This window comes from Gymnoscopelus braueri (assembly GCF_963280865.1).
Source record: "Gymnoscopelus braueri genome assembly, chromosome: 11".
Classification (NCBI taxonomy): Eukaryota; Metazoa; Chordata; class Actinopteri; order Myctophiformes; family Myctophidae; genus Gymnoscopelus; species Gymnoscopelus braueri.
In genome coordinates, this window is record NC_137613.1 from 6211364 (window position 1) to 6237547 (window position 26184).

The 26184-nt window shown below is 40.7% G+C and overlaps 2 protein-coding genes across 2 annotated transcripts in view; both read left to right on the forward strand.

Annotated features, from left to right (window-relative positions):
• The window catches only part of LOC308094882 (uncharacterized protein), a gene marked incomplete at both ends in the record, with an annotated part of 94409 nt that overhangs the window by 65009 nt on the left and 3216 nt on the right, over window positions 1–26184 (forward strand). The gene's annotated exons all lie outside the window — the stretch shown is intronic.
• LOC308094798 (uncharacterized protein) lies at window positions 1150–25822 on the forward strand (the record flags this gene model as incomplete). The annotated part of the gene is made up of 27 exons (XM_080441624.1): window positions 1150–1160; window positions 1882–1935; window positions 4189–4322; window positions 4969–5094; window positions 7202–7259; window positions 8276–8329; window positions 9895–9963; window positions 10535–10674; window positions 10965–11093; window positions 11210–11267; window positions 11904–11984; window positions 12524–12589; window positions 13239–13321; window positions 18426–18491; window positions 19498–19590; window positions 19674–19728; window positions 19992–20048; window positions 20721–21197; window positions 21559–21593; window positions 21800–21868; window positions 22162–22189; window positions 23044–23067; window positions 23260–23334; window positions 23638–23777; window positions 24832–24942; window positions 25394–25448; window positions 25740–25822. The coding sequence occupies exons 3-27, from the start codon at window positions 4215–4217 to the stop codon at window positions 25820–25822; spliced, it is 2340 nt and encodes a 779-aa protein (XP_080297750.1). The 5' UTR covers window positions 1150–1160; window positions 1882–1935; window positions 4189–4214.

The following is a 26184-nucleotide window of genomic DNA, read 5'->3' on the forward strand; positions in this document are numbered from 1 at the left end:
TCCCCAAAGTGAGTCAAAAGATGGCCTTGACTGAGCGAGCAGCCAGCAAGGCATAAACAGTCTATTGTCAGAACTCCATGTTACTTTTGACACTTTGGCTATTTTTTTAAAAATCGTGTGCAAATCTTTGAATATATATATTCTTTTAAAGCAACAAACATTTTTAACTCAAATCTTTGTTTCTGCGGGTCCCTGGAACAAAATGTTTTGAGATGGGGGTCGGCGGCCAAATACATATAACTTTGGGGGTCCTTGACATGAAAAGGTTTGAGAACCACTGATATAGAAACATACGTTTTTCAGAATTCTGTTGATATTTAGAAGACATTTGTAGTATCGGCTTCAGGTCTTAATGGGTTAATACAACAATCTGAACTCTGAAATAATTGGTTGTCTGCACTAGCAGTGAAGTAGGGAGCAGAGGGCCTCACAGAGATATGGAGCTAAGGGTCATAGGTTGTTGTAAGCCATCCTGTCTAGTTCCTAGACAGTCCTTAGATCCTGTCGATCCTCCCTAGCTGGCCTGTCACTAGTAGTAGCAAAAGTAACAGATTTAAACCCTGCACCTGGGTGCATGTTTTATCCCATTTGACTGGTTGGTATGTCTCAATGGAGCCAAATTGTCCAGCTGTACGTGCATGCAGACACGTACTTGTCTTCTGCACAGTTACATGCAGGGCTCTTTTTTTCCATTTTCAGTAAATTCCATCATTATGGAGTGCAGTCAGTCTGAGTCCAGGCATCAGACAGGCCTATATTCAAGGTAATGGGGCGGCCATAGCTGAATGGTTAAAGAGCCCAGCCTATAGGAAGCCAGAGGTCCCAGGTTTGATTCCAGGCCTCAGCAATGTGTTCCTGAGCAAGACGCTTAACCCCTAACTGCTCCCCGTAGCGCTGTCCCCGTAGCTCCCCAATGCTCCTCACTGAGGATGGTTAAATGTAGATACCTCATTTCACTGTGTATGCAGATATACAGTAACAAATACCACCAAGGAGTGTGGATTATTATTATTACTATTATTACTATTACTATTACTATTACTATTACTATTACTATTACTATTACTATTACTATTACTATTATTTGAATTCACCTCTGATCTGTTTGTTTTCTCTCTGGATGCTCTTTTCCTCCTGGAGTTCAGATGGTGTTAAGTCGGGTAAGATCCTATCCCTTTACAAACATTTGTTTTTAACATTTAGAGAGAGAGAGAGGGTAAGTGGTTTTCTTTGGTTAAAATAAGTGTTAAATAGCTCTATGTTCTGATAGTACTCATCGATATAGAGTGTTTGTTCAGTAACAGGAGTCTCCATGTCTCTCCAGCTCTTTAGTAAACAGAAAATACATTTTCAGGTCGGGATACCAATTTTATCCAATCAGGATAGAGAATTCAGACAGGATACAGATTAAACAAGTGAAATTGGAAGTGATGACACTAAGAAATGAGCAGACACAACATTGGAACTGGAACACTATAACAATGAAGCTGATAAATGGGTGCTCTTTCCCGATTGGCTGAAATGTTGTCACCTACCTGAAAATGTTTTTAAGAGCTGGGGAGACGGGACACACACACACACACACACACACACACACACACACACACACACACACACACACACACACACACACACACACACACACACACACACACACACACACACACACACACACAAACACACACACACCCCTGTGACTGATCAAACACTCTATAGCAATGATTACTATCACAATATAGTCCTTAAACTTTTAACAAAACAATATCACTTACCCTACCTTTTAGGTGGTTAATCACAAACTTATTGACGCAAGCAAACGGTCTATTGTTTTAATATTGTGCATTGATGCTGATGTTTCTCCTTGTCTTAACTCTCTTCCAGTCTATTTGGACCACATTCCCTCTCTGCGGCAGTCCCCAAGAGACCCATATTTAGGTTAGTACTGTGTGCTGACAAATACACATCCGTGGACAAATACGTATCATTTTGCGGGTCCTTGACATGAAAAATGTTTGAGAACCACTGATATATAGCATCATAAGTAAAAAAAGACATTTGGAGAATCACCAGAAGCAAAGATTTGAGTTAAAAATGTTCGCTTTGGAAAACAAAAAAAATTATGTATATAAAGGTTTGTACAAATTTTCAGGATTAAAAAATAGCAGATATACAAGAAATATACAAGAAAACAAAATAGCAGATATACAAGCTCATAGTGCGGCACTCTGCCATACACAGATTCGTTCCCGGTCTTAATGATTAAGAGGGATATTTCACTTTCAAACATGTTTGGGGTCATTTTAACGTCTACTCTGAATTTTGTGAACACCCCAGACAGTTTTTAAGTTCCTTGGTTCATTATTTAGATATTTGATATTCATTTTATCTGACACTCCCCCTTCCTACAAACCCATTGTAACTTCAGACTCCATTTGAACCATGTTAGATTCATTGAAAACCCCCAGTCCTTGGTTCTGGTGACTGTAACGGAAAATCACATTTATATTCCTGTCTAATTATTGATTTACTAATATTGAATTATTATTCATCTAATTTGAGTATTACCGTTATACCGTATCTCCTGAATTATTATAATTATTACTACACATTGTTCTGATTATGCCTGAATGGAGTGTTCTAGCAGGGAACGTAAACAAGGAAGATAAGGAGCCATCTGCATTGGTGTTTACTGGGAAAGGAGAACTGCTTAGCCAAAATACTGCACCGGGGCCGTCTGATTACATTTGTATCCTTATTGGGGTTAACCTTTCACCCTCCTGGAACTCTGTATTTGCCAGACCCAGGGGGTCGGCCTACAGGAGGCTTTGTCTGTCGGTCGGTCTCTCCCTCTTTTCCTCCCTAGCCATTCAGGAACGCTTCAGATTTCAACCACCAGGGGCAACAGAGCAGGTCTGGACTTGCTACCATTTGAACCAGCAGTGAAACTTACTGCTGTTGTCCGTTGGATCACTTTTAGGCAATTTTGTTGTTCTACATAACTTATTTCAGAGGTTTATTACTACACAAGCAGCATAGTAAATGACCTAAACTTATGAAATGCTGGATTCAAAGCCCATCTGCCCATATTCTGTGCACTGACTGACAAGGGACAGGTGAATGTAATCAGACTGGAAGGTTTGCTGGTCTAGCCTATACACCAGCAAACCAAATCTACAACCAAATACCCCTATACACAAAATGTTACACACACACAAAATGCCTAAAATGATTTATACTTTTAACTTATAAAATGGTTTGTAGGTGTGTTGCCTACTAGGAATGTGTTCCTTCTGGGTCTGGCAGAACCAGGTCTCCTGGTCTTAGTTTAGTTTTCACCAACACTGAGTTTGGTGTCAGACTCCCGTTGCCTTCCGAGGCGCTGTCCGTTTTCTTTTAGCACTACTTCCTGTAAACGCAAAATAGAGAATAAATAAGTATTACAAAAAAAATATATATACATATATATATACATATATATATATATATATATATATATATTTTAGGGGTGGGACGATATGGGTACCTCACGATACGATATATATCACGATATTAGGCCCACGATAACAATATATATCACGATATTCGACGATATTCGATATATTGCGATATCACGATATTCAATATATATTGCAAGAAATTTCACCAACGATATATCACGATATCTGAAAATATCGATATATTGCGATATCACGATATATTGCATGAAATTTCACCAACGATATATCACGATAGTCCTTGTATTCAATTCATAAACACATAAAATAGCACCAAACAGTTCAAAATCATCATTACACAAATACAGAGTAGGAAAAACAACGTATCACAAACTAAAACAAATAAAAAAAAAAGGTTTTTTTATTTTTTTTATTTTTAATATCGATATTTTTCGGCAGTATATCGATTAGTTATCGCGGGAGAAAGTATCGCGATATATATATATATATATATATATATATATATATATATATATATATATATATATATAATAAAAAAAAGAAAATACTGTATATATTTTGCATCACCATTTGTTTGTTGTCCTGTAGAGAACCCCTGCATTGTGTGGTGGTTTTCCACTTGTTCCTGGCTGGAAAATGACATTTAATTCCCTTTAAACAGCACATCCTACTGTTCTTCATTGTAACACACAGGAATGTGTTTTATTTTCTGTATTTGTCTCCCTCCCTGCAGGCCTGCCGTCTCTGGTGACTCTGTACATGAGTTCAGAGTCTGGCTCCCTGTTCTACCTGTGTCACGCCTGTGAGGAATCAGTCTCTGACATAAGTGAACATTTCACCTCTACTGAGCACTGCCGCAACTACTACGTAAGTGTTGACCACCACCTTATACAGAGATGCGGGATTTGGGGAAACCACGGAGAAATAGATGGAGACGGCGGTCTTGTGCATCCGTTCACTGTCAACTGTTGTTGTGAAAATACGCCAATCTGTTATATAGGTTAATAATTGCTTGAATGGCCGTGCTCTCTTTCTCTCTCTCTCTCTCTCTCTCTCTCTCTCTCTTTCTCTCTCTCTCTCTCGTCTCGAGCTGATGATGATGATGGTTAAAATACGCTACTCTATAATAATGTTTTAGGTATTTTTACTTTACTGGAGTATATCCAGTTTTCTGTACTTTTACTTCTACTCCACTACATCTCAGAGACAAATATTGTACCTTTACTCCATTACAATTATTAGAAAACTTTAGTTACTACCGGTAGTTACTTTGTAGATTTGTATTATTATTACAAAACATACATTAACCACTTCAGCCCTACATTTATTTTGGCCATTTGAAAATAGCCGATCTACAAGCCTTGCGATGCGACGCATCGTGAGCTTGTAGATCGGCTCCGGGGGCGTGGTTTCCCCAAATCCCCAGTGCGGTCCCAAATCACGCTACAGAGATACACATCATCTTGCATAAATGCTCTTTGTAATTTAGATTTATCTTTCCTATACTTCCCAGAACTACACCAACCCAGACATACTGAGGTTCTCCTGGATTCACAACAATCATATAGAGCTGTGTGTGGATACCGCGGCCCACAGGGACACAAAGAAGAACTGGGAGCTGCACGCTGGGAGGATGCAGGTCGGTTGGCGATGCACAGAACACTTGAATTTGATCAGAGCGCTGCATAGTATATGTGATTGTACTTTTTTTTTTACAATATGTTTATTGTTTATGCCAGACCGAAGGCGTGGCATGTTTCCGCCCCCATCCGTCTGTGTGTCCGTGTCCCCGTCCGTGTGTGTGTGTCTGTGAGTGTGTGCGTGTTCGTCCTGCCGTCCAGGCACGTGCACACATAGACATCAAAGGGGGCTTGAGCCCCTGCCCTTTTACCCATCTGAAAAAAGATTTTAAGCACAGGATAAAAATATACATTTCCGTTCAAATATATGGGTTGCTAAAAAAAAATTCAAAAACAAACAGACATACATACAGGTGCGTTAATTATTACAGGTATAATGCATAGTTTTCTATGCATTTCGTTTTTTTTGGGGGGTTTGACCCCCAATTTTTTTGGGCAGCGCGGATAGGTGTCCCTTATTTCAATCTCTGGGAGTTGGCAACCCTAACCTTGCCATACCTTAGCTTTTGCTGAACTGAACATACACACAAATTGAACGGGTACAGTGAAAAGAATATGATGTCAAAATGTACATTTTCTTATAACAATAACAATGTGTAGTGTGTGTTACAAAATCGAAAAATCCAAAATAGGACCGTCATTTTTAGCTTGCGGCCCCTTGGACTTTTGGTATTTTGCTGAGTGGCCCCTGAGCCATCTTAAGTTGAGTAGCCCTGCCGTACCTGAATGCAGCGTTCAAGAGAATTGCCTTTTCCAAACTCTCCTGAACTTGAATGCAAGCATTTTATGTTGAAAGAATTGCATCTCCAGTATTGGCTTGAATCTTGAAAGCTTTAGTTGAGTGCGGCATCACGCACCGAAAATAGCCAATCTCAAAGCTCACAACGTGTCGCAGCGCGACGCGTTGTGAGCTTGGAGATCGTCTATTTTCTGTATTTTCACCAAAAGTGCCCTTTTGGAAACTTCAGCCCCTGCCCCTCTAACATTCTCTGCACGTCCCTGCTGCCGTCTGTTAAGCACCATTGAACCGATCGGCGTGAAACTGTGCACGCACACTCCCTGGAGTGCACGTGAGCCAGAGCAGAAACAGTTGCCCAAATCTTTCACATTGGCCTGAATATTAAAGCGCCACCAGGAGGCCGATATTTGCAACAAAAAGAAATCGATATTACTCCTACAGATTGTGTCCAAACATCACGCAAACCGGTACACAGTATCTCTATAGTCATGTGATCAGTACGGATCTGTCCGATTTCTCATGTTCTATCCTAATTAGCTAAGATTGGCAGTTTGCTGGAGTGGCTCGTTTTGAACAAAATGTCTCAAATCATGAACTTTTTCCGATTGCCGCGAAACTTTGCACGAACATAACCACTAGGCCCAGGAAGAAATGCCACCCTTTTCTCATTGGCCTGTTATAGTGCCAGTTTGCACCTGGCTGGGGCTCTTATCCTGTTGACTGGTTGAGCGGTTTAAACATTCTAGGAATCTATAATGTGTGTAATGTGTGTAATCAGTATAATGTTGTGTGCATGTAACTGTGTGCAGGCAGGGCATATAGTCATATATGGAAAAATCCCTATCACAGGTCAGAGAGCTCATCACTTTGTCTTTGTCTGTGAGAGCATAGCTCTGGGTTAACCACTTTCAACATGATAGCACTGGATGTCATTATAGGGCAAATATTTTATTTTCAAAATCTTCAAGAATAGCGAAAACATGAGATTTACAAATCTCTCAAGGCGTCACGATGCGACGGTGGATGCGTTGTTATCTCAAGACGTAACTTCGCAAACAATATTTTCACTTGTGTCTGCTGATCACCCCTGAAGCCATAGGGGATTAGTCCTGCTAATAATGGAAACTATCAGCGCAATCAACTTACAGGTCACCACAAAACTAACATAAATTAGCAGAGATTACATTTTACCGTCCCAAAATGTTATTAAAGGTGTTATTAACATAATAGATTCCTGAAACAATTCATTTTCCAAATCCAACATGGGCAAAATAATGTCTTTGATTTTGTAACCAGAAGGAACAGTGTGGTTGATGGTTTCAATATACATGAGCTGTTTTATTCCATCTTTTCTGTGTTGTGTACAGGTTGTGGACATGCCTAGAGATTTGTTTGATACGGTGAAAGGAACCAGTTATGTCAAAGGTACATGCTGCTGCCCTCTGCTTTATTATATTGACTTTACCTACAGAGCTAAAGTGTAAAATACTATGTACATACATTCTGTTTGGTGACGTAACTCGTAGCTCTGTTGTCATTACATCTGTTGTCTACTCTATGGGGAAGTGCTTCTTCTCAGAAAGAATGTAGTGACCTATAGGATATTATGGAATGCAACAAAAGTTGTCAGAAACTGTACATTACAGTATACATATTTATTGTCTCCGCCAGGCCAAAGGCGTGGCCGAGACTATGTTTTGCATAGTGCCTCAAATCATGAACGACTTTTCATATTCCATCAACATTGCTGGCCCACAATAACCTACCTGACCTGGTGGAGACCTGTGCTCCGAGGACCACTTTTTCTATTTAACTGTAAAATAGACTGTCACTCTAAAATAATGTAGAACACAGATCCCAGATTTTGAAGTTATATTATTTACTTGGATGTTAAAGCACAAGGTCACTTGTGGTAGAGGTTTGGGTTGTGTAGTTACAGTACCTTGTCATGATTGGTGAGATATCTAGCGCCATTGATTGGAAATAATAATAATAAAAAAAAGTTTCCTCATTGACTTGACCAATATGTAACCAAAACCCAGTATTTGTGTTTTTATTTGATTTTTTATGTCAACTTCCTGTTGATTTTTACTATTCTATGGATACAGTATGGATACATACGGGTTTACTACCCAATACAAATGTCTAAATCGACATCAAGTTGACATTTTTCATTACAAAAACTAAATCTGCTTTGTTTGCATTTGTGACTTTGAGAGCTGTGCGATGTAAGTAAATGAGGAGACTATTTTTGGATTATTAATTTAAAAAATAAACGGCACAATGGAACAAGATATCTCGCCAATTGGATTAGTTTACACCATGACGAGGTAATTCATTACAGAACCCTAACTTCTACCAAAGTGTCCTTCTGCTTACGGACTAAAACACTTGAATTCTTGAGCGGTTACAAATTCACGATTCTTCTCACTCTTTGACAGCGATGCAGACTCTGAGTCACAACCCCTACCTTCTGGGACTGAAGAGGACCACAGGTCAGTTGATGAGCTGGTCCATGGCTTCTCCATGGGTCGCCTCATCATTTATTATTTTGTGTTCCCCTCAATGGCTTCCGGTTGCTGCCAGCAGCCACTAGTACAAAGCCCTGTTAACCTTTAGGATTTGATCCAACCCCATACCCCAGCCTGCACACTTAGAATAGCTAACACAGGAATGCTTTACAAGCCTTCCCCTAAAACACCCTGGACAACGCTCCACGCGTCCCAGACTCTTCTCCCTTCTCTAAAACACCCTGGACAACGCTCCACACGTCCCAGACTCTTCTCCCTTCTCTAAAACACCCTGGACAACGCTCCACGCGTCCCAGACTCTTCTCCCTTCTCTAAAACACCCTGGACAACGCTCCACGCATCCCAGACTCTTCTCCCTTCTCTAAAACACCCTGGACAGCGCTCCACACGTCCCAGACTCTTCTCCCTTCTCTAAAACACCCTGGACAACACGTCCCAGACTCTTCTCCCTTCTCTAAAACACCCTGGACAACGCTCCACACGTCCCAGACTCTTCTCCCTTCTCTAAAACACCCTGGACAACGCTCCACACGTCCCAGACTCTTCTCCCTTCTCTAAAACACCCTGGACAACGCTCCACGCGTCCCAGACTCTTCTCCCTTCTCTAAAACACCCTGGACAGCGCTCCACGCGTCCCAGACTCTTCTCCCTTCTCTAAAACACCCTGGACAACGCTCCACGCGTCCCAGACTCTTCTCCCTTCTCTAAAACACCCTGGACAACGCTCCACGCGTCCCAGACTCTTCTCCCTTCTCTAAAACACCCTGGACAACGCTCCACACGTCCCAGACTCTTCTCCCTTCTCTAAAACACCCTGGACAACGCTCCACACGTCCCAGACTCTTCTCCCTTCTCTAAAACACCCTGGACAACGCTCCACACGTCCCAGACTCTTCTCCCTTCTCTAAAACACCCTGGACAACGCTCCACGCGTCCCAGACTCTTCTCCAAAACACCCTGGACAACGCTCCACGCGTCCCAGACTCTTCTCCCTCCTGGCTCCCAAGCTGTGGAATAAACTCTCCATTGCAGTCAGAACTGCAGACAGACTCGCTCCCCGTTTTCCACTGCAGTCTGAAAACTCACCTCTTCAGGCTCTACCTCACCTCCTAGTACTCCTCCATGCTTGTATACTATGCTATACTGTACTAGTTATACTAGGCAGATATGACACAAAAACATGTTTATTTGTGTTTATTTTATTGGCTTGAACACAAATTAAGTTAAGAATAATATAATATTTAGATAAGATGTTGTTTAGACAGATGCTAGCATTGATGTTTACCAGATATCCTAGTTTTCCTAGAAGCACTACTGTTCTCTATTCCATTCTACTCATGTGACTCTTTATCCTGTCGTTTGGTGAATACGGTTCATGCCGTTTACTCTTAGGGTCAGGGTTAGGGTTAGAGTTTTCTAAATGCCTAAATTGTAATTGTAATCTATGCAGTTTAATTGAACCCTTCAGTGAAAATAATAAATAGATCCCTTCTTTATCATCATAATATTTGTGATCCATCTATCCACAGCTGCAAGGCCAAAAAAGATGTCGATACAGACATACATGGGAACCGCCAACAGGAAGCATCCTCTTCTAGGTCAGTGCTTTGCATCCAGTGTTGATTTTGATTTAGCTAAGAAGATTAAGCTAATTTTGATTTAGTTTTAGTCATCTAGTCTTTGGAATGAAATTCTGTTTAGTTTTAGTCATATTTTAGTCACCTGAAATGTTTTACTTTTAGTCTAGTTTTAGTCGACTAAATATCATAAAGATTTTAGTCGACTAAATCTACAGTTGATTTAGTGATGCCATCGAAATGGCTGATTTTCACTTGGCTGCATGCTGAAAATAGCTGATCTACAAGCTCACAACGCGTCGCAGCGCGACGCGTTGTGAGCTTGTAGATCAGCTATTTTCAGTCTGTGACACCCGCACAACCATGATGACTTGTCTTTTAGTTCTACTGGATCTCTTCTCCACTCGTCCCTCACTAACATTTTAATCTAGTTTTTATTTGTTGACCAAATTGTCAATATATTTAGTCATAGTTTTTAGTCATCATAGCTTAGTTTTTATTTAGTTTTCGTAAGTGGGAAAAGGTAGTCGGCGAAAAAAAAATCGTCATAGTTTTAGTCGACGAAATCAAACAGTGCTTCTCCTCCCTGCAGGTCTGGAGCACCTGGTGGAATGCAGCTGTGAGGAGCAGACTGACAGACGCTTATATCTCTGCACCGTCTGCAAACTCACTCTAACCGACTCTAAGATCATCAGACATCTCCTCAGCTTCTATCACATCCACCGATACATTGTAATTTAGCTACACTCTGATTGTTTATAAAAAAAGGAAACGCTCCAGTCTGCTCAATAAGGGAGGTGTTTCTTTAGTCCCTTTGGGGAAAATTAAGTTTCAGCTTAACCCAGCTTATGCCTGAATTTCCATTAATTACTTTGTGCATATTCATGACCACCTGTGCCTTTCTTCATGTGTCGTCACACAGTCCAGTCTTTCAAATGAGCAAACCGAGGAGATTTTAAGGCCTTGTACGAGTGTTGTTGGGTAGCCTACTACATTGACCTGGGTGTGGTTTGTGTCTCCAGAATGCATGGCATCCCTCTACTCTGCAGTTCTACAGTTCCTACACCTACAATCACATGTTTCACAACATGATGCGGGATTTAGCTAAACAGATGGAAGAAATCCATGGAACGACCATCACTGATATGAAGGTAATGAAGTACAGTAACACTCTAGAAGTAAATGATCATCAGAAATGCATTTCCTAAGATGCTCTGGTAGTGCACTGTATGTCAGTTTTAATAATTGTAAGGCCTTGTGTTTATAGAAAGTGGTCCTGGGGCCTGCTTTGTTCTCATCAGTGGAAGATACTTACTACACAGAGGGTATGTTTTTATTTATTTTTAGTTTTAGTTCCAGAGTCAGAAACACTATTCACATTATTATTCCTCCTGTTGGTCACGTGCAGGGCATTGAATTTATTTTTAATAGAGCTTAGAGAAGGCAATTCAGAGTGCTTAACACAAAACATTATTTTTCTTTCTTTCTTTTTCCTTTATTTATTCAGGGAAGCCCATTGAGAGCAAGCTCTCTTTTTCATGGACGCCCTGATAACAACATATAAAATACATACATAATGAGAAACAATAACAAACATTTGAATCACATTACAATGTCACAGATGCAAATAAACATAGTGTTACATGAAGCAGGTGCAGTCACTATGTAGTGTGTCCTCAAGAAGCACCCTAAATGTCTTATGCTCTTACGTGGACTGGTATATCTAATGTGTGTTTGTGAACGTGTTGAATGTCCAGTAACCTTCAAAAGCATTAAGATATTATGACACGGAGCATTAAATAACAACATCACAATCTGTATAAAAGCATTTAGTACAATTATTTGTGTTTTGTTTTAAATGAAACCAAAATAAGATAATAGAATTACAGTGCAGAGGAAATTATATTAAAAAAAAACATGTCCCTATATGTAACCATGTAACCCTCACTGACCATGTGTAGCCTTGAAGATGCTGGAAAACTGGAGGAAGGAACGCAAGGAGAGCAGCTTGATGACCAGCATCACACCAGGAGACAAGCTGGGTAAGTATTACACTGAAGGAATAATATGACAAGTACCAAAAGTAAAAGTACTCATCATGCAGAATGTCCCATTTCAAGTTTTCAAACTGTATAAAAATCATTTGAAAATGGCCGATCTACAAGCTCACAATGCGTCGCGAGCTTGTAGATCGGCTATTTTCAAATGGCCGAAATGTATATAGGGCTGAAGTGGTTAATGTACAGTATGTTTTATAATAGTAACTAGTAACTCAAGTTTTCAAATAATTGTAATGGAGTAAAAGTACAATATTTGCCTCTGAGATATAGTGGAGTAGAAGTAAAAGTACTGAAAATTGGAAATACTCCAGTGAAGTAAAAATGTAAAATACCTCAAGTTGTACTTAAGTACAGTACTTAAGTACATGTACTTAGTTACTTTCCACCACTGCAAGCTGGGTAAGTATTAGACTGAAGGAATATGACTCATGGCATTTGTAAGGGTTTGTCTCATGTGTTCTATGTAAAGTTTAAGGTTCCCTGTTCCTCTCAGAACCTAATTCTTGTCTTTTTTTCTTCAGTGTTGTCTGTATGTTTTTCAGTTCATGTCCCTGACAAGTTGAACCCCAGCAGCACCTCTCCAAAAAGTGAGCTTTTTTTGTGGCATACAAAAAAATGACTTCATAAACAGTCACAGATCATCTGTCTTACTGCTGTACATTTGATTGAGGGATATAACCATCAGAATTGTGTCTGGTTTATAAAACACTTTCTCCATTGATGGTATCCTTAGTTACAGCCACTCATAATTATTCATAATGCTTTCATTGCTTTGTAACTATGATCAATAATCATTTATTGATTATAGTTGATAATAAATAATTTTATACATCTTTTATGAGGTCAAGTATTATAAATATAATACTTCATCATGTTTTGCATAGTATATTATTATAATGTCATAGTTGTAATACATAATAATTGTATTATAAGCACTTATAATGGATTACAGTGTGATTGAGAAACACGCATGCACACACACACACACACACACACACACACACACACACACACACACACACACACACACACACACACACACACACACACACACACACACACACACACACACACACAAACACAAACAGGAGTGATTGCATCATCTCAGTAGTGGCGTAACAACCAAAGGAACCAAATGTCAAATATCTTAGTTTGATTCAGTAGGTTATAGGGATTTGAACCTGATATTGATGCTGGGTTGATATGAAGACTTTCTACCTTCCTTTCCTCCTATAGGAAGAATTTCCTACACAAGAGATTTTTTGATAGAGCTGAGAAATTGTCCTGAGGCCCAGAGGAATCCAGAGTTCTTGTTCTTTGTAAGTTGAACACGTCTTCATCAATATACACTAGTGGCAGCCATCACTATAGTGTCAAACAAGCAACCGCTTTATAGCTTTTAACCCATTAAGACCTGGAACGCATCTGTGTCACTTTTTCATTTGAGCTAAAAAGCATTATTTTACACTTTGGCTATTCAAAAATAGCAGATCTACAAGCTCATAGCGCGGCACCGAGTGCCGCGCTACGAGCTTGTAGATCTGCTATTTTAGAAAAATCGTAAAAATGTGTGCAAATCTTTGAATAATATATTCTTTTAAAGCAAACATTAACTCAAATCTTGAGTGCTTCTGGGGGTCCCTGGAACAAAATATTTTGAGATGGGGGTCCGCGGCCAAATTCATATCATTTTGGGGGTCCTTGACATGCAAAAGTTTAATTACCACTGATATAGAAACATACGTTTTTCAGAAAACCGTTGATTTTGTTGAAACCTTGATTTTTTTCCCCAGGAGCCCCGGATTCTTCTCAGACCCTCGCAGTCACACACACCCTTGGCTGCTAAGAGACCCTTACAGTCACAGACACCCCTGGTTGCTAAGAGACCATCACAGTCACAGACACCCGTGGCTTCTAAGGGACCCTCGCAACCACAGACACCCATTGCTGTTAAGAGACCCTCGCAGTCACAGACACTGGTTGCTAAGAGACCATCTTGGTCACAGACGCCCCAGCACCAGTCTGCATCCAGCGCGGCCACACGTGGTGGTAAGCTGCTTCATCAATTTACAATCAACAATTTAGGCATTTAGCAGACACTCTTAATCCAGAGCGATTTACAGTAAGAAAAGAAAACACCAGGTAATACATCAAATGCATAGAAATAGTAATCTAGGATCATTAGGTAAACCAAGAACCTATCATCAGTCTAAACAGTATTATATCAAAAAATCTATAATCTGTGTACACACTATAGCAGTGGTTCTCAAACCTTTTCATGTCAAGGACCCCCAAAATGATATGTATTTGGCTGCGGACCCCCATCTCAAAAATGTTTTGTGCCAGGGATTATTTTTAATTAATAAATAGCAGATCTACACCGAGTGCCACGCTATGAGCTTGTAGATCTGCTATTTTTGAATAGCCAAAGTTTAAGATATGGATAAAGGGGTTAAAATGATTGTGACGATAAATGTATTTAAACTTATTTAGCTGGGGACCCCATGGTACCCTGACAAGGACCCCTGGGGGTCCCCGGACCCCACTTTGAGAACCAATGCACTATAGGATGCTTGAAAGTCTACAAATGTACCTGGCGTCCGTCTACATAACATGCTAACTACATGCCAAGACTAATGTGGAAAACATGAATTGGGATCTAGGCTATCATCACCATAACCCTCTAGGTCAGGACTAAGCCAATAGACGGAGGGCCAGAACATATAATCTAAGCCTCATTTAAGAAATGTTAGTGGAACTCCACCACAGACTGCCTTATAAGACATACTGTACTGTACGTACATTTGTGGCAGATGCAGAGAATGCATCAAAACCAGCTGTAGGCAATATAGGTGGTATAATACTGATGCCCTCATGCACTGAAAGCGTCATTGACAGGCCGCTTTTTCACTTTGGAAGCTCTATCTATCCAGCTGCAGCCTGCAAAGTTAATATAAAAGATTATGTGAACCGCATCGCAACGACCCAAATGAAACGAGGGGCATTCGGTACGTTCTTCTGTGATTTGGTGCTATATAAATTAAAATAAAATTGACTTGACCCAATACAATGGTAGGGGAACACTGCTGCAATTATCTGACCACATCTGCAAACTCTTATAGTCAGTCTCCCCTTCTCTTGTTTTCATGTCTTGTGTTACCATCTGGTTCTTTAGCCACATACTCATGTTTATTTCTTTTCTTTGTTTCTTTGTTTCTTTGTTTCTTTGTTTCTTTGTTTCTTTGTTTCTTTGTTTCTTTTTTTCTTTTTTTCTTTTTGTATTTTGTTATTTTGCATCCAGACATATCTTACATACTGAGCTGCCAGGTGAATATGAACTCCAATCTCACCACCATAATCTTCACATCATCACCAACACTGTATACTTGCCTCTTTCTAAAACGATTATAAAGTACAATGTAAAATAAGTAAAGATGATGCTGATATTCATTCATTTTGTCTGCCCGGTCAGGTCTGCAGTATGACATTTGAAACCACGTCGCAATATTCTAATCACGTGAAAGGAGAGGAACACAAGCAGGTGAGACATATTTTCATATGTTGTTCACAAGTTAGAATATTAATGAATTTACTTGCCCAGAACTTGATTAAATGTGTCCTAATAAAATGTCTGTATGTCTGTCTGTCTGTCTGTCTGTCTGTCTGTCTGTCTGTCTGTCTGTCTGTCTGTCTGTCTGTCTGTCTGTCTGTCTGTCTGTCTGTCCATCCACAGAAAATGAAGACTATCTTTGTGACAGAAGGTACCACAGTAAACCCTGTTATCTCATGGTCTGTTGTTGTTATCCACATGTACTGTACTGTATGTCAGTGGTTCTCAAACTTTTTCATGTCAAGGACCCCCAAAATGATATGTATTTGGCCACGGACCCCCATGTCAAAACATTTTGTTCCAGGGACCCCTGGGAGCAAAGATTTGAGTTACAAATGTTCGCTTAAAAAAATATTATATTCAAAGATTTGCACAAAGTTTAAATTTTTTTTCAAAAATAGCAGATCTATAAGCTCATAGCGCTATGAGCTTATAGATCTGCTATTTTTGAATAGCCAAAGTATATGATAATGGTTGAAGTGGTTAAAATGATTGTGACACTTATTTAGCTGGGGACCCCCCTGGTACCCCGCCAAGGACCCCTGGGGGTCCCCGGACCCCACTTTGAGAACCAATGCTGTATGTGACATTAATGCATCTTGTTTATTCTTAACCCTCTGTTCTACAATCACAGCAGATGAACTGGAGAATGGACGAGGTATGAATTATTATTATTCTACTTGTTCCGTATGTTGGGTTATCAGAGATGCTGTGGAGAGGATTTCAAACAGAGTTTTTTTTTTATTGATTGAATACTTTATTTAGAAAGACATGGTAACAGTACATGGAAGTACAAATCACAATACAAGGTCCTCTAAAGTGGATCGCTCATAAAAGCACTTGGCTTATTTAAAATGAGATCCCTGTGCACTCAAATCATGTTGACATTTAAGAAGACATACAAATATACTCTACTATGCAGAACGTCATATAATCAGCTTACAGGTTACTGGTATGAAAAACAAGAAATATGTACAATAGACAGTTTTAGGAGGAGGGGGGGGGGGTAGGTTCTGGGAAACTACTGTAGCAGACAATCATATATTATGTCATTATTGTCTCCGCCAGGCCGAAAGGCATGGCGAGAGAGTATGTTTTGCCCCCTGTCCGTCCGTCCGTGTGTGTGTCCGTCCGTGTGTCCGTGTGTCCGTCCTGTCTGTGTGTTAGCAGCTAATCTCAGGCACCGTTGGCCCGGTCACTGCCAAACTGTGCACACCCACTCCCTGGATGCCAATTCAGAACCTCTGCCCCACATTTTTCACATAGGCCTGTCATAGTGCCACCAGGAGGCCGATGTGTGCAAAACCCATTTTTCCCCATTGCTCCTACAGCTTTTAACTAAACGTCATGCAAATCGGTACACAGTATCTCTATAGTCATGTGATCAACCCGGATCTGTTCAATTTCCCATATTCCATCCTCATTGGCTAAGGTTGGCTTCCAAAGTTTGCAGGATTGGTTAGTGTTGAACAAACTGCCTCAAATCATGAACGCAGCTTGCCATTTCCATAAAATTGCACACGCACATTCCCACTAGGCCGAGGAAGAAATGCCACTTAAAACTTTTCAAATCAGCCTCATGGTGGCGCTATAACAGGCTGATTTGCATTTTTAACTATAACTGCACCGATCTGCGTGAAACTTTGCACGCACACTCCCTAGAAGCCAAGGAAAAACTTCTGCACTGCATTTTTCACATCTGCTTTTTACAGCGCCACCAGGAGGCCGACTTATGTCAAATACATTTTTGGATATTAATCCTTCAGAGTTTATCCAAACATCACGCAAATCGGTACACATTATCTCTATAGTCATGTGATCAAGACGCATCTGTCCGAAAACACATTTTTGGAACAAAATGCCTCAAATCATGAATGCATGCACATTCCCACTAGGCCAAGGAAGAAATGCCACCCTTTTCACATTGGCCTATTATAGCGCCACCAGGAGGCCACAATAACCTACCTGACCTGGTGGAGACCTGTGCTCCGAGGAGCACTTTTTCTAGTTTTCATTTCATTGAGTGTGAACCATGAAGCTTAACTGAAGCTTTCTCTCTCATCTTAGTGTACTACAGTACTATCTTAACTGAAGCTTTCTCTCTCATCTTAGTGTACTACAGTACTATCTTAACTGAAGCTTTCTCTCATCTTAGTGTACTACAGTACTATCTTAACTGAAGCTTTCTCTCTCATCTTAGTGTATTATAGTACTATCTTAACTGAAGCTTTCTCTCATCTTAGTGTACTACAGTACTATCTTAACTGAAGCTTTCTCTCTCATCTTAGTGTACTACAGTACTATCTTAACTGAAGCTTTCTCTCATCTTAGTGTACTACAGTACTATCTTAACTGAAGCTTTCTCTCATCTTAGTGTACTACAGTACTATCTTGAATGAATGCCAGTACATCAAGAAAAGACATTGGGTCAAGGGTGAGTTGCAGTAGACTGCATTATGTGGAATCAATATATAATGCCAGTATGATGCCATTCAAGAGCTACATTTTGCTACATTTGTTTTGTACTTATTGTAATGAAAAGGTAATCTTGTTCCACAGTTTGCAAACACAAATGACTCTTGTCTTCAATAATAATGAATGGAGCATTTCCTCTGGGATAGGTCTCCTTCATATATGTATAATATGTATAATAATGAATGGAGCATTTCCTCTGGGATAGGTCTCCATCATATATGTATAATATGTATAATAATGAATGGAGCGTTTCCTCTGGGATAGGTCTCCATCATGTTGTGACGTGCGTCTGCAGCCGTGCTAATAGCATGCCTCTGTGCGTGTGCTGCGTCTGCCAGTCTACCTTCCCCGGGTCCAAGTTCAGAGCCCATCTGGGTGATCAAACACACATCAAACACACTGTGGTGAGTCCTTTGTTTCTGTCCAGTTCTGGTTGTGTATAATGTGTATTTGTATGTTTTGATTTGATTTGAAGTCTATTACTACTGTACATATCAAAGAGACCCCCATGTGTAACCTCACTTTTTATTCATTTAACATTTTGCTGGACCCTGGGACTGGCCTGGAATGTCCTTTACTGACTGACTGACTGACTGACTGACTGATTGTACAACAGACAGTTGCACAGCGTCTGTCGTACCATCTCTGCGCTCTGAAGAGCACACCTTTCTTGTTCAGAAAGCTGCAGCTCGTTTAGTGTTCAACCGCCCCAAGTTCTCCCACACAACTACCCTTCTCCGTTCTCTACACTGGCTCCCCGTGGCGGCTCGCATCCAGTTTAAGACCCTGGTGCTAGCCTATAGGGCAGTGAAAAGAACAGCTCCTTCCTACCTCCAGGCTATCAAGCCTTACACCCCTTCCCGACCACTTCGGTCTGCCGCCTCGAGGCGACTGGTTTCCCCGTCGCTCAGTGGTCCTTCTGAACGATCTCTGTTCTGGCCCCACAGTGGTGGAATGAACTCCCCACTGATGTCAGGACAGCAGAGTCACTGCCCATCTTTCGCCGCAGGCTGAAAACCCACCTCTAGGAAACACTACCCTGACCCTTCCTCTTAGCCTTGTCTACTTGTTGACAATTATTTGTACGAGCTCTTGTTTTATTGGATCTTGTTTATTTGATACACTTATTGGTTTTAGCTCTTGCTCATTTGATTTTCCTATTTGTCTCATCTGTTTAAAAAATGTGTTAGCTGATATATTGCACTTTTACCTTAGCGCTAGGTATACTCTTGGTTGCTTGTTTTAGCAGGAAATGCACTTAAGACTTCTGGTGATTAGTAGTTTCGTTCCCTACCTATGTTGAATGCACTTATAGTAAGTCGCTTTGGATAAAAGCGTCTGCTAAATGACTGCAATGTAATGTCCTTGGTTTTAACAAACTAGAGGTTTCTACTTTGTTCTCTTGGATAGGTGCACCAGAATGCTGCTCAGTTACCAGTTGTGAGTGAAGGGGTCCTAAAACCCCAGGTCAGGGAGGAGGAGAATGCTCACATGATGCTGAAGGTAAAATGGCAAACAAAGCACATTGTGTGTTTTGCGATGTATTGCAGTCAGTGCAGTAAAACCTGACACGTTTTATTTTCCAGATAATTGATCTCCCAAGCAGGATCTTTGGCATGCTCAACGATGACTATCAGCATGGTGAGTATAACTGACCATATGTTATATGTTATGGTGTTATGGTAACACATTGGAACTTGTCAGGGAGGGACTATCTGAGGCCCTCCTTTACACCATTTAACGGTTTCTTAATGATTATTTGACAGTCTGCAAGACGCTTGATGAGTACTTATGCAAAGACTGGCAACGTGAAGGTTAGTGGTTTTATAATATAACAGTTCATCAGCTGAATAATGTTTGTGTTTTATTATGACATGTTATGTTTCCGTGTGTATGTAATATAGATCCAAACATCGTCACACTTGACGAGCTGCAGGACAGCCACACATCTCCTCAGCAGGGTGAGTACCACCCAAGACGGAAATAGCAAGACATACCATCTCCGGTTTACTTCCCGTATCTGCGTGACGTAGGTGGACGCCTTTTTAGGAGAGCGGAAGCAGGTTGGAGTCTATTCATTCCAATGGAAGAGTGAACGTGAACACAGCTTCTGAACCATTCTTTAGCCCCATGGTCACTGAACTAAATATTGGACCTAATCGTCACAAGACACATAATATTTACTAGATTTTCATACTAAAATGTCTTATATTTAAAGGGGTTCACTGGAGAAAATCAACTTGGTTAGTGACCTTTCTCTATCCCAGCAACACACTCAGATTTGGGGAGATATCTGAAGAGTCTATCTCCAGTCTGACAGACGAGACATGGAGGGCAAGTCATTTTATGCTTGGTTGCGCTCGGGTGTTGCGCTCTGAAAATAGCAGATCTACAAGCTCACAAGTTGTGAGCTTGTAGATCGGCTATTTTCAGCATGCAACCAAGTGTAAAATCAGCCATTGCTGCCATCAAGGCACCGCCAGAATACATTTTAGTCGACTGAATCAACTGTAGATTTAGTTGACTAAAACGGGACAAAAACTGAAACATTTCAGATGACTAAAACTCTATTTTACTCGAAAACTAAATCAAAGTTTGCTGTCAAAATCATCACCGCTGTGTTCTTTTTTCAGTTCACGTCCCTGGCGAGCAGACAGAACTCTGTCAGAGTGATGTTTCAACAGAGAAGCAGAACACCAGCAGCTCCCCACATCACAACCCAGTGTCCACCAGTAGACAGGGTGATGTTTCAACAGAAAAGCAGAACACCAGCAGCACCTCACATCACAACCCAGTGTCCACCATGAGACAGAGTGATGTTTCAACAGAGAAGCAGAACACCAGCAGCTCCCCACATCACAACCCAGTGTCCACCATGAGACAGAGTGATGTTTCAACAGAGAAGCAGAACACTAGCATCACCCCCCTTCTCGACCCAGTGTCCACCAGTAGACAGAGTGACGTTTCAACAGAGAAACAGAACACCAGCAGCACCCCCCTTCACGACCCAGCGTCCACCATGAGACAGGGTGACGTTTCAACAGAGAAGGCAGTGGCAGAGGCCAGAGAAACCTACAAAAGCAAAAAGAAGCAGAAAAAGAAAGAAGAAAGTGAGCCTTTTTTTTTGCACAAACAAAATGTCTTCTATCATCTGAGATTCTCTTCTTTCTTCCTCCTGTGAATTTATTTAGTGAGTTTTTTTTTTTTAAGTATAAAGTTATTAAATAATATGTCAGTCATTTCTTTGTGTATTTAGGTCATTTGCCATGTCTGCCCTGTGCAACTGCAAAGCCTAAAAATCCAAATGTAATTTGTTATTCATATGTTCAACGACAAAAACACAATTAAACCGTTAATCGCAATTATTTGTGTGACAATTAGTCGACATGTAAAATGTCATAATCATGACAGCCCTATGACACCCCTACATGTTCATAATCATAACAGCCCTGTTTGTATTTTATTTGACAGGAAAGTCTCCAGGATTTGGCGTACTGAGCTGCCAGGTGAATATGAATTCTATTCTCACCACCGTAAACTTGGCATCATCCCATTTCTGACTAATAAAGTATTCAATCAATCAATTAATCAATCAATCAATCAATCACCACACTGTAACTGCTTGGTTCTCTCTATAATTCTGTGAAGTGCAATAATGTAAGATAATCCAGTGGACTAAAGAAAAATGATGCTGATGTGAATTTATTTTGAGGTCTGCAATTGGACGGTGGAGAACACAAAGGATTATTGTGCTCACATTCAAGGACGGAAGCACAAGCAGGTGAGACATATTTTCATATGTTCAAGTTGAATGAAATGATCTGATTCCTCCATCCATCCATCCATCCATCTATCCATCCATCCACCAAGGTTATTGTCACGTCACAGTTAAAAGTGGGTGACATTCTTGTTTGTGCAGGCTCGCACTATTGCAAAGAAAAAAGAAAAGTAGGGAAGAGAGAATACAAATATTGAAAAAGAAACGCATACAGTACAGTAGAGTGCATAAAAAATGTCTTTATATAATGTATCAAAAACGTGTCTGTCTGTCTGTCTGTCTCTGTCTGTCCACAGAAAATGAAGACGATCTTTGTGACAGAAGGTAATACAGTATACTCTGTTATTACACGGCTTGGTTGACTTCAGCGGTGTGTTATTTCTGGATAATGACCGATGAGCTCAATAACAGTCCGCTGTCTAATCAAGCACCTGCTCATATCAACCTGCGCTGCTTGATTTTATGCTGTAGTCAACATGACAGTCATGTAAACAAACACACCATGTCATTTGCAGCTAAACATTGCTCTCAAGAATGTTTTTGAAAACATTTGAGGCGAGAAATAGATGATTCAGTAACCAAAAATGTGAAAATTCTACTAATTCGGCGGAAGTAACATTCGCGTTTTCTCACCGGCAGTTGATGCTTCATATCCATAAGAGTAAAACCACCGGGGTCATTTGTTTATTCTTGGAACACAGTTCTTATTTGATGCGATATTAAACACGTCTGTGGGAATTCAGAACGGGGGGGAAAAAAACGCCCAGGTAGGATGTGTAAATTATGTCAGACTTCGGTGCTCTATAAGCGGGATAATTGATGATTATGTGACCCTGTCGGGATTTATTTTTCCTGTCAATTATCCCTTGCTTATGGTAAATGGTGCATTTATACAGCGCTTTTATCCAAAGCGCTTTACATAGATTGTGCATTACATTCACCCGTTCACACACACATTCACACACAGATGGCGAAGGAAACCATGCAAGGCACCAACCTGCTCATCAGGAGCAATTAGGGGTTCAATGTCTTGCTCAAGGACACTTCGACACTAACTCTGGGGGAGCCCGGGATCGAACTGGGATCGAACCTTATCTCATGGTCTGTTGTTGTCCACATGTACTGTATGTGACATTAATGCATCTTGCTTATTCTTAACCCTCTGTCTACAATCACAGCAGGTGAACTGGAGAAAGGACAAGGTATGATTTATTATTGTTTTTATGTATTACTTGTTTCATATGTTGGGTTATCAGAGATGCTGTGGAGAGGATTTCATGTGATAGTGGACGAGTGCTGCTTAAACTATAGCAGACGATCATAATTCTGTCATTCTTTTGTCATTGACTGTAGACTTTAAATTGAACTCAATTGAAGCTTTCCTTTCACCTCAGTGTTCTACGATATTTCCACGTGTCAAGAGATACTATCGTACCTCAAGAGCACACAGCGGGCAGAACCAGTCATCGGTGAGTTGGGGTCCATTATCTGTAGAATCACTGCAGACAGGTGTGTGATATGATGCCATTTAACTCTTTCACTGCCAGACTTATTTATTTCTGGCTGCGTGCACCCACTGCCAGTGATTTTTTGATTTTCTTACCTTTTGAAGTAGCCACAGAATATATATTTATCTCCATTATGCTCAATCCCCTGATAGTTGGTAATCACTGGGTGTTTCACTGTGCTTCCACGAAAAGAAAAACAAATGAAAAAACTCAAATGACTCTTTTCCTTCATTAATAATGAATGGAGTGTTTTCTGTTGGCCAGGTCTACTTCATATTGTGACGTGTGTCAGCAGCCGAGGTGACGGCGTTCCTCTGAGCGTGTGCAGCGTCTGCCGCTGTGCGTTCCTCGCCTCCTACTTCAGAGCCCATATGTGTCATCCTATACACATCCAGGAGACTCTGGTGAGTCCTCTCAGAACCACATCTGCTGGGTCAGTGGCAGTAAAGTACTTTACTTTACCATTTTGAGTTACTTTTTACTTTAGTAGAGTATTTCCAATTTGCAACACTTTTACTTCTACTCCACTACATCTCAGAGGCAAATATTGTACTTTTACTCCACTACAATTATTTGAAAACTTAAGCTACTAGTTACTTTGCAGATATAAATTGTGATATTATAAAACATACATTAACCACTTTAGCCCTATTTTATACCTAGGCTATTTTCAAACATTTTAGTACTTTTACTTTTGGTACTTTAAGTATATGTTGAGGCCAATGCTTTTGTACTTTTACTCAAGTAACATTATGAACACAGGCCTTTTACTTGTAAAGGAGTGTTTTTATATTGTGGTAGTTTTTATATTGTGGTATTGCTACTTTTACTAAAGTAAAATATCTGAGTATGTCTTCCACCTCTGGTCAGTGGTGAAACGTTTTCATGCCAAGGGACCCCTAAATGAATGTGGATTTGGCCGCGGACCCCCATCTGAAAATCTTTTGTGCCAAGGACCCCCATACAAGATTTGTGGTGTTAAAAATGATGAAAAAGATGAAAAGATCATCCCACCAAAATGAAAGATATTCAAACATTTTTGAAAATAGCCGTTTGTATATATTAGCGTTAAAGTGGTTAAACTGATATTGATATTAACTCATTTTGCTGGGGACCTCCCGGAACCCACTCGAGGGCAAAATGGAACCAAATGGACCCTTACAGGTCCGTTCTGTTCCATTTGTACACTCTCAGAGTTATAGCTCCATAAGGGTCCATTTGGTTCCTAACTATCAATCATTTTGCTGGGCACCCCCTCAAAGACCCCTGGGGGTCCCTGGACCCCACTTTGAGAAACACTGATCTAGGTAATCTTCTGTATCTACTGTATGTAGCAACTTCAAAGAAACCTCACACATTTATTTGTAAGAAAGAATCTCCTTGACAACCTGTCATCATTATGGTGGGACAATAATACCTAACCACAGGACTTTGTGTGTGTTGTCTTTTGTGTTCTAGACGCACCAGAATATCAATTCAGTCACAAATCCACATGTGAGTGAAAGGGTCCTGACATCACTGGCCTGGAAGCAGGAGAACGCTCAAGGAGCTGGACCCATGGTGCTCAAGGTAAAATGGCAGACAAAGCCAATTTGAGGTTGTCGGGCGATCCTTGATGTATTGCAGCCAGTCAGTCCACTAAAACTTGACACTTAAGTTTTTAAGTTCTTATCCCACGGTTTTTGTAACCCATTTTTTCACACAGTGCCAATTGCCTAAGTAATCCTGGGCGCTACTCTCCCTCTGCCAGCCTGGGGAGAGCCCTGAACTGACCTCATGCTTCCTTCAATGCATGAGGAGTGAGCAGGCCGATTCTTATCACCCGACAGGGGAGGAGTTTCCCCGGTAGGACGTAGCGCGTGGAAGGAACACGTTATTCCAACCAGTTCCTTTCCCCTCCATCAGGCGCCCCGGCTGACCAGGGAGAGGCAGTATAGAGACCAGGATTACTGCAACTTGACACTTTCTTTTTTCTTTCTTTCTCTCTTTCTTTCTTTCTTCCTTTCTTCTTCCCTTCCAGATAATTGAGCTCCCGAACAGGATTTTTGCCATGCTCAGTAACGACTATTGGCACGGTGAGTACTGGCCTTTGCCATCAAATGATGTCAGGCTTGTCAGGGCGTGTCCCACCTCCACCCCACTGTCCTGTACTACGTATATCTAAAGGCCCACCTCCACCCCACTGTCCTGTACTACGTATATATAATTGCTTTCTTTAATGATTCTTTAACAATCTGCCAGATTCTCAACACGTACTTCCGCAAAGACTGGCAACGTGAAGGTTAGTGGTTTTAATATAACACTTCATCCGCTAAATAAGGTTTGTGTTTTATAATGACGTGTTCTGTGTTGGTGTGTATGCATAGTTCCAAACATGGTGGTCACACTGGATGAGCTGCAGGACAGCCTCACTGTCAATCAACAATCTCCTCAGCTGGGTGAGTACTGAGTACCAACAGTACCTTCACAGGAATTAATACTGAGTACTGAGTACCAACAGTACCTTCACAGGTATTAATACTGAGTACTGAGTACCAACAGTACCTTCACAGGAATTAATACTGAGTACTGAGTACCAACAGTACCTTCACAGGTATTAATACTGAGTACTGAGTACCAACAGTACCTTCACAGGTATTAATACTGAGTACTGAGTACCAACAGTACCTTCACAGGAATTAATACTGAGTACTGAGTACCAACAGTACCTTCACAGGTATTAATACTGAGTACTGAGTACCAACAGTACCTTCACAGGTATTAATACTGAGTACTGAGTACCAACAGTACCTTCACAGGAATTAATACTGA